This window comes from Polyodon spathula, chromosome 1 (assembly GCF_017654505.1).
Source record: "Polyodon spathula isolate WHYD16114869_AA chromosome 1, ASM1765450v1, whole genome shotgun sequence".
In the NCBI taxonomy this organism is placed as follows: Eukaryota; Metazoa; Chordata; class Actinopteri; order Acipenseriformes; family Polyodontidae; genus Polyodon; species Polyodon spathula.
In genome coordinates, this window is record NC_054534.1 from 18,798,942 (window position 1) to 18,808,688 (window position 9,747).

Genomic DNA, 9,747 nt, shown 5'->3' on the forward strand with positions numbered 1-9,747 from the left:
ATAAAAGCAAGGGAATAGTCTGCATAATGGCTTGCTGTCAAAAGCCATTTTATATGTAACCTTTAGTTAAGATAACATGGTTCACACAAAAGTGCTTAATTCTGCAAAGCAAAAAGGCAAGACTTTTGCTTTGTCAGCCTGCAAATCGTTTAAGTAATAGCAATAGTAATTCATTAGTATTTAGCGGATTGGTAAGCAAGTGCTACCTAGCAGAAGTTTCAAATTGTTTCTAAGACAGGTTTAAGTGAAAAATGCTAACATGAAAAAAGAGAGATTAATAGTGATCAGGTGCAAGCAACATATACTGGTACACTATATAGATGACCCCTGAATGATTTAACTATTTTTTATCATACATTTATACCCAACCATCAATTCAAAATGAGTTATCAGTATGAATCCATTGCACAATATTGAGCTACAGTATGTAAACACGCAAGTGCGACTGTCTCTGTATTGGGAGATGGGAAACACCAGCAGTACAAGACAAGTGTAGTTGGGAGTTATTACTGTGCAAGATATTAATTCTAGAAAAACTGAAAAAATTACATTTCATTCAAAGAAATTAAATATTTTTATTCTGATGTACATATATATGTAAACACATGCATTCAAATATGTTTTAGCAATAACTGTACTGTATCTGGCAAGTATTCTTCATTCAAAATATAATACTACAAATAAAATTACATTCTCAGAAATTCATTTTATAAACACAAATATAAATTGGAAAATTAATAACAATACATTTGCAAAAACAGAGAACTATAGACTTCTTCTGAACAACAAGTTTCAAATATTTTATATTAATTGTCTACTTGGATATGGCAACACAATTTGATGGTTTGAAAATAATCTTGACTTTGCATTTCTTAAGATATTTAACTTTAGATATGATTTCATTCTCTTTTGGCCCTGAAATAAAAACAGTGCAATTGTACACATGTAGATGTTCACTGTTCACAGAAGTGTTTTTTTTTTTTTCACAGTTTTTATTACGATACACATATCCAAAATGAGACCTTGTACATCCTGCACAGTCATGTATTTCCTTCTGTTTTCCATTGGGTGTTCAGTGGAACAGTGCGTACACCTTTTATCTGCAAGAAGTAATAACATAAAATTATATTAGAGAAGGTTGGAAATACATAACTTGGGTAGACACTTTTAACATATGGGTGTTATAATCTAGTATTTAAAAAAAATCTCTTTAATTTTTTGTTCACTTCTTATTAAAACATTCTTATTCAGCCTTCGTTTTCCAAATCTTCCAGACGGTGAAGCCCATTTATCTTGTCACAACCCTATACATTTGATGTAGCACTTGGTTTTCTCAACCAATTAATTTCCTGTATTTCAGGGAATCAGATCCTACCTGAGCCCCAGGCCAGCAGTAGACTTGATTGATTTTTTAATTAATTAATTAATTTATTTATTTATTAAGAACATGGTGAGAGAGAGAGAGAGAAAATAAAATGTTGCCAAGCTGGACTATTAATTTCAACACTGCAGACCAATCAAAATCTAAGCAAAACCATGATGCTATATATTTCTTGATGCACCATGATGCTATACCTTTTATCTGTTCTTCGTTTTATTCTTCATGTGACTTATGAGCAAAAACAATCCTTCATCAATCTAATCACATCAGTGTACGGCATTTCTGCCTGTAAAGTTCAAAAGCACTTCCATCATCCCTTGCAGAAATGAAAACCTTTTTTTTTTTCTGAAGCAAGATCTGCTGTGAATATTAACTGGTTGCCTATATAATCTTGAGGGCAGCTATCATCAGGAAAGGGTATCTTGACTTCTGAATTTTAATACACCATCTAAATGTGTCATATATAGGTAGTCTGCTGAGCTACTATAGGCTACATCTTTGCAAGGATAAGCATGTTGATGGTTTAAATTCCCTTTCAGCTATGGACAAAAATTCTATAACGGCAACAATACAAAATGAATTCTGGAAATTTGAAGTGAGGAGAATAATACCTTTGTTATAATACTCAACATGAGTTTAACTTATATCTGCTGGTTGAAGTTGTTAGTAACTATAATACTGTATCAAAGGCAGTTTCTAGCTTTAAATATGGTGGTTTATTTCTTCAGTGTATTCAATAGTATTACATTCTTATACAAATACATATACAATTATTAATATTCCACACCCTTTTTCGACAAGGTCACCTGTCCCCTCAAACATTTCAGAGGGAACACATTGATTTAGCTAGCGGCGTGAAATTTAATTACCCTGCTAGTTTATTACAATTTTAAAAAATTAAAAAGGAGCAGCTATAAACACTATGATTACCCATTCAACTTTAGATTACAGGGGGTTTAAAATTTGTATTTAACATAGCTACTTTATACGAAAACTGTGTAGCTTCATTATCATATTTTACAATAATGTAGCAAAGAAATTGACCTGTTAGAAAAATGTCCTACTTTCTACACTAACCTTTGACAATAATTACTTTGAATACCTACACGCTCTATTACAGAAAAAAATATAGCAGAAAGGGATAGCTCTGCGAAACAGGTTCATGACTACACATAATGCCCAAGAGAAATTATATTTACCAGACTTACAAAAAAAAAAAAAAAAAAAAAACAGTTCTGCATTGTTTACACAACAGATGTTATTCACCAAGTAGGTTTAGCAATCAAAATGTGGAAAATGATATGTATTTTTGCACAGCTGTATTAATAGTTAAAAACAAAATTATAGTTCTATGTTTACATATGCGACATAATCAATAGATACTGTATTTAGACTGCATTTTGCAAAAGAACTTGATGGCATGAAGTAGCATGGATAGCTGCACCCACGATAAGCTTGGTAACATATGCAGTAGACCAATGTAAATCAGCTACACAGGACAGTGATGACAGTGTACTGTAACTTATAACCTGTTACAATTGCATCTCTGTTTTTTAAACAGTCTAGTGCAAAAACTAAAGTCTGTCATGTGAAAATGTCTTGTTTGGTATTTAAGATGACACGGAGAGAAAAAAAAAAGTGTGGCCTAAGAACTATTATTATTATTATTATTATTATTATTATTATTATTATTATTATTATTATTAACTATGTTATGAGTTTATTACACATTTTCTAGTCACACAAACCTCCTTGAAAGCCTGGCATCAAATAGTGTTGTATCATCCTCCTCATCATCATCATCCTGTTCCAAGGGTGTCATTTCCATGGCAAGGTTTGTATCTAGAACTCCGTATCTCCTCGTCTTTCTGCTTTTCTTTCTCATTCTGAAACAATAAATATGACATTTGAGGCTGGTGATTTGAAATAAAATAGCCAATGCCAGTGGTTTAAAACTTTTTCAATTCATGTTGTCTATTGTACAAACCATAATGATCAGAAGGAGAATTCTGGGTTACGGGTGACATATCTCAACCAGAAGTCTTTTTCAGTGGATTAGGGGTAACTGCATAAAACACGACACATTCCTTTTTAGTTTGTTTTTTTCTCCAAAATAATGTATAGGGTTTGCAGGGATCAACCAGTAAATACAACCAGTTTTATATACTGTATATACTAATACTAACTTTTACATACCTAGGGTACCTGTGAATAAAATAAATCAACACAGCAAAGCATAACAATATTATCTTTGTCTCTATGTTGGTCATGCTTGGTAAGTAACTTTTTCAGGCAACCTACTTTACCTTGGAAACAGTTTGTCTCATTTAAATGAAAATGAAATCCTTCTTTTACAGATTTCACACCCAAAAGTTGTGGGCTTCTGTCCACCTGTATCCTGCATTACAAATGCGCTCATTGTATTGCTCAAAGAAAGGATAAATCACTGGTCTCAATTTTGTGTTTTAACAGCAATGGGAGGAAGTACAATTTAACCCAGGTATCAAGAGCAAATTACCTCATCTTAAAAAATATGTTAATTAATTGCAGCTTAAGCTTACATCGACCAAATTCTGCGAAGGTGTTACAACCATTTGTGGCTGACGGTATTCTGAAGGTAGTAACATGGGCTGTAACACAATCTGAAAGAGTTGGCGATTCAGGAGTTCAAGACCTGTGGCAGATGCTCTTCACAAAGGAGATCTATTGTGATGATTTAAATATTACTCAGTGCAAATAACACTTATGTTTTCAGCTATTTTGTATGCAGTTCTATATTATGTTATTGTTCAGGATCTGTTGCACCTAAGCACATGATGGCGAAGTGTCCAATCTGAAACACAACAAAGTATTACGTTGCAGTGAAGACGACGGAGGGCCTTGGAATAAGAAGGGAAAGACCTGTACTTCAGTCCTGCTCATTTTAATGTAAACACTGTAATCTAGTATCTATAAAACGGAAAAGATTAAGTTGCAAGCTGAAATGGTGTATAAGATATTATGGCACAGTTGCAGAAAGGGGCCAATGTAAAACGTATTCTACATTCTTCCCAAAAAAATATAAACCCCAAATTGTACGTACTACACAGTTTTAAACGCAGGCTGTTTATGAGTATCGAAGTAGTGTCAACTAATTGTGATAGCAATATTGCCAAAGCTGATGAAACTGAAGTTCTTACCTGACGGTCCTGATTACGAAGTAAACGATTACGACAGCGCTTACAGCCATAAGGACATACAGTGCTCTTTGTATCGACAAGGGCCTGGTATTAGCAGCAGCAGTCTCTGCGACCCCCTCTACCGAGGAGCTTCCAGTGCCAGTCTTTTTGCTATTATGTTTGTCACTGATAACTCCAACGGAGCCTGTCTGTGCGTTCAAAATAGTCGTATTATTATTGCTAAGGTCATTGGTGCTTTTGTTGTTACCCTGCTGTTGCGTAGTTGAAGTGGATTTGTTCGCCTCCCCAGCTGCACCTGGAAACAATAAAGGCACTAACATGTATACAAATAAACATGTATTACAAATTCGTGTCTTGTCAGATACCATTTTGTATTGCCACAAATAAAATGTTTTTATATATTTTGTGTTTTTTTTTTTTTTTTTTTAAGTCAGGTATTTTCTGTGGTAGCTAAGCTGTATTCCTTCATGTTTTTCTTCAGCTACTTCCTACCGTTGCTATGCTATGGTTGACGTCATCCACAACACGTGCCTGCGAGATCTGTCAGACCTCTTTGGGGAAAGCAGAAATTCTTCTATGTAGCTACCGCCTACCAAAAAAATATAGACATGACAACTACAAGGCCAAACTAATGCGATGTAATTTAAAAATACAATGATATATCGTAAGTGAAGATGACTTATGTCAACCAGTCTATGATAAAAACTCCAGTTTTGAATGCTTTCCAATAGAACCAGATGTAAATAGTTATATAAACACCTGGAAAATCTAATGTACATTTTTTTTTTCAAGCAGCTGCTAATATCTGCATAAAGATTGTAATATTACCTCTTGTTAAATCAGCAAAACACCTGAAGACTTGATAAGTGTGTGTCAGGTTGTCAGTAACATATTTCAATAGTGAGACATATATGTTATTCTCTGGGCCTGTTAGTTATTATAATGAAATATTAGATGCTCTTGCCCAGATAAGTTAAATTGAATATGTATACAATTGTAGTGTTTTATTTTGACACCAAATTATTGTGGCCTTGAGATCATAATAGTATGGTATATAATCTATACTGTAGATCATGGCTGAGCAACTGTGATGAGGTCCAGTCCAATTCTTTGTACAACTTATTACAACAATATTCATCCTTTAAATATGTCATGGAGTAAAATGATCTTCGAGGTAATAATTACACCCCAGATAGTAAAGATATGTATATATAGAAATACTGTAAATATGGTGGGTCATGATGACAAAGTGTTTTTTTTGGTTTTTTTATCCAGTATATATGAATATTTTGAGAATACACATTGGTACACAATAGCCCTTCAAATCACGTGGTCTTCAATGCAGGTTGTTCTACAAGTGCATAGTATATTTACCATTGCAAGTTATTCATCAGAGCAGTTCTTGTAAATGCATACATGATTGCTGTGGCACTTTACTGCAGTCAAGACTTCTGAGAATTAAAGCAGTAGCTGCAGTAGGTAAGCCCTACATTACCCAAACTAGCATCTAGCCAGTATTAGTGCTTTCTAAACATAAACCCAGTTTCTATTGAAGTAATTTGTTTAAAACAATGGAAACTGTAGTGTGCTTCAAATGAAGTGTCTAAAGTCAAGGCACACAGAGGCTGATTTTCCTAGTTCTGAAATGGCTCAGCATGAAAATGATCTATCTGTCACCTTTACTACATCTTTCCACTCATGGCGGATAGAATGCGTTAAGGCAAAGGTGTAAGATACAGGGTTGGAAAGCAAACTATTTAAAAACAAGATGAGACTGACACTAAATAGAAGGTAGAGATACAGACACTAGTATACAATGTGAAAAAGAAATACAATAAAATTATATATATAAAAAAAAAAGAAAACTAAGTCAAGTCAACTGGTTGTTTTATGTTTTTAATACAGTGACATACAATTCAACAGTGGTATTGTTAAATTTATGTATATGCATGCACTGTATTAAAATGAATTATCTACTGTTACCAATCATTGCTGCATGACATTCTTTTGCAGCACTTCAGAATAATATACAATAATAGTAAAAGAAATAGCAGAAACCCTGGACCTTTAATGTATTAATCAATGATGATCTAAAACAAAACATTGCATTGAGGTCAAAGCAATTTTTCGTGCAACAATTCAGGTATTTTGTTTCTTATGTTTGTAAATATCAAATAGACAAATAGAAGAAGGCACTGACTTGTACCACACAGATAGTATTTTTAATATGCCCTTTGTTCTCATGCACACATACTGTATTTTATAGCAGAGATGACATTACTACAAAATTCAGTACCATCTGCCAATCAGCTTCCAGCACTAATAAGCTTCTATCAAACGTTAGATACCTGCTGGAACTTTACAGCATCAACCGTGAATCAAACTTAAAATCAATCTGCATAAGTGCCGGCTTTTTCATTTTGACTTGTCGTAATGAAAGCTCATCTATTGGAGAGCAAATATCAAACAAAGACACGATTGGTCCAAATTAATGTTATTTTCCACCAAAAACATACTTTGCACCAGAGAAAATGACCAGTCCTGTACCCAGAAATGCCGAATCAGCCAATCACAGCTCAACAACTTTTGCTTTTCTTGTATATTCTATCAGGGGTTAAGTAACTTACAAATTCCCACTCGTCTGGATGTATGTCAGAGAAATTGTATCATACTCCATGGCTTGTAGTACTAAGAAGACATTTGCAACTAATTTCAGAATGTATTTCTTATTTTGTACTTTGTTAGGAATTTCTTTGGTAGCTTTATCTCAAATGAACTTCTTTCATTTTGTAGCCTTTTTAGCATCAAGGTTATCCTTTCAAACTATTAGTACAGCTTTTAAAATAAGTCATGGTGTCACAAGATAACTATGTCAGTCCTTGTTTGAATCAATACACTAAATCCAGTTTCAACGTTTAGCAGTTATCAGGCTTGCTGTTTTAATCTTCCTTGTGAGTTTATATAATAATATAATCCATCACTTTTCTATATTCAGAATGGATACCTTTTTGGGAATCATAACTTTTGCAAACCTACTGAAGTGGAAATTAAACTAGATGAATCTGTCAAAATGCCAGGTTTCCAAACACCGTTCCTCCATATTGCATCAAATGTTGGACTTTAGGACATTTAATTACAAGTTATGCCATATTGTGCGGTTGTTTAAGAACTGAACAAGACTTAAATTAGATTGTCAGTCTTGTTTTACACAAAAGAGAAGTCTGCGAGAACTGGTTTTCCAATGAAAGGTTAGAAAGCCATCTATTAAATCTGCCTCACTTGTTTGCTTGTTTTATTTTAGACATACATACAGAATAACAAACAGACGGCACAAGTAATTTTATTCTCCCGAGCAATACATCAACATTGTTCTCTGACACAGTGCTGTAACCATATAATGTTTTACTATTTGTGGTATTTGCCAGTAATTGGAATATGTATCAGTTATTTGGTGTATCCATGCTTGATAGATGAGGATTTCAAAAGATAATCATTGTTTTTAGAAAAGATGTAGAAAGTAATTAGAATGTTGTTAATACTTCCTTACATCAACTACATGGGTATCTATTCAGGAGGTGTACCACTTCTAAAGATCAAAGTGTTATTGTCAACAGCTGTTAAAATGGAATTATCGCTGTCATCACTTGTTTGAGTTATTTACCTTTTTCATAATCTTATAATTTAAATAACTAATAAACATTTAGAAATAATAGTATAGAAAACACTGGAGGTATCATGGGCAAATAGCCTTATATTAACGATTATATAGCTCCATAAGTTCTTTCAAAATTATACCATTCACTTGGTCTAATGTAGGACTGGAATGAAACTAAACAATACCTACAGTGCTCTCTCAATATTTCGACATTCGATAATTTACTAATTTGGTTAATTCACCGACGGGCTTGGTTGACAATAGATTGTAGAAGTTCTATGTTTTCATGTATAGGGGCTATTAAATAATTCTCTGTTTTCAATCTTTTATATTTTTTGATGCCTAAGTCAGAAAGCGAAGTACGACAGAGTGCTTTATTATTTATGGTGGAATTTGTCTAGTTATGACGATATTGCTGTTGTCCACAAACTTGCAGTTCACTGAATCAAAAGTTGGCTTGCACAGTGACAAATCTAGACACATCTGCTTATAACAATCACTCTATAGCCCGTATAAGTGAAGCAGTGCTCAAGCCAGTGCCTTTCTTGTTTGTCCTAGCAATATGCCAGAGTTTATCATGCATGTCTAACAGATAGATCAATTCAGGCATAAACCAGGGATTACTTAAATCCTGGACCCTGCCTGACCTTACCAAATGAAGCATATCTGTCTATTATTGTTTATTCTTAAGAGTTGTATACATTTTTTTTGTAAAAAGCCAGTTCCACATTGAGGGTGAGTGATATTCCATCTCGCTGTGCAGCAGCGTGACCATGCAAAGAAAAACTATTTCTCAAATCTCTGCCAATTTATAGCATTACTCATACAAGTTGAGTGCTGGGATCTGTTATCCATATAAACAGGTATTACAATCAATATAGTTATAGTGATGGTAATCAGCACTTCAATAAGAAACTTGTTTTTCTTACAAAAATTAGCAGAATGATACCCCATCTTTGCTTCACAGATGATGTTATAATTTCATTCACATAAAGAAAACAATGTTCATTTTTTAGAAGACTTATTTAACCATGTGAAAGAGCATAAGGTGCTGTACAGTATAGCCAACAATACATAATATGGCCAGTGGTTCATGAATAAACTCAAGTTCAGGTGTTTTATCCCAAGGTAAAATTGCTAAACATATTTGAAGATACTCATTTTTAAAGTGCAGAACTAATACTGGCTCTGACAGGATAAACTATTGATAGTTATTGCTGTCATTTTGCAATAAGGAATCTCTGTGAGGATTTTCTTTTCAGGCGGTAACAACTGCTGTAGACTTTTCAGTTTTACCTTTTTTTGCATTCTTAAATCCCATATGGATTAGAAATGCTCTGTCTGTCCCCCTTAAACGCAGGTACCCATTTAGACTTCAAAATTGATTTAAGCAATAGAACCCGAAGAAGAGGGCTTTAAATGCCCTGAGCCAAAGGCACACTAAACAGTGGCTTTCCTCCAGTGCCCGCAATGAAAAGATAATCCTCCTGCCACTTTTTATCAAAGCCTTGGTTTTCAATATCCACCTTTCA

The 9,747-nt window shown here is 33.8% G+C and overlaps 1 protein-coding gene across 1 annotated transcript; it reads right to left on the bottom strand.

The window, feature by feature from the left end:
- Nucleotides 1–619: 619 nt before the first annotated feature.
- Nucleotides 620–5,067, bottom strand: LOC121315118 (membrane protein FAM174-like). Its single transcript, XM_041249041.1, has 3 exons — nucleotides 4,561–5,067; nucleotides 3,130–3,267; nucleotides 620–1,100 (listed from the first exon to the last, which is right to left on the bottom strand). The coding sequence occupies exons 1-3, from the start codon at nucleotides 4,926–4,928 to the stop codon at nucleotides 1,097–1,099; spliced, it is 510 nt and encodes a 169-aa protein (XP_041104975.1). The 5' UTR covers nucleotides 4,929–5,067; the 3' UTR covers nucleotides 620–1,096.
- Between the last annotated feature and the right edge of the window lie 4,680 nt (nucleotides 5,068–9,747).

Bases quoted from the DNA above. Each gene is read 5' to 3' on its own strand.
- LOC121315118 (XM_041249041.1), bottom strand. From the start codon at position 4,928: ATGGTATCTGACAAGACACGAATTTGTAATACATGTTTATTTGTATAC. The intron at 3,268-4,560 runs GTAAGAACTTCA...TTATTGTTTCAG, and splicing joins TTCGTAATCAGGACCGTCAG to AATGAGAAAGAAAAGCAGAA.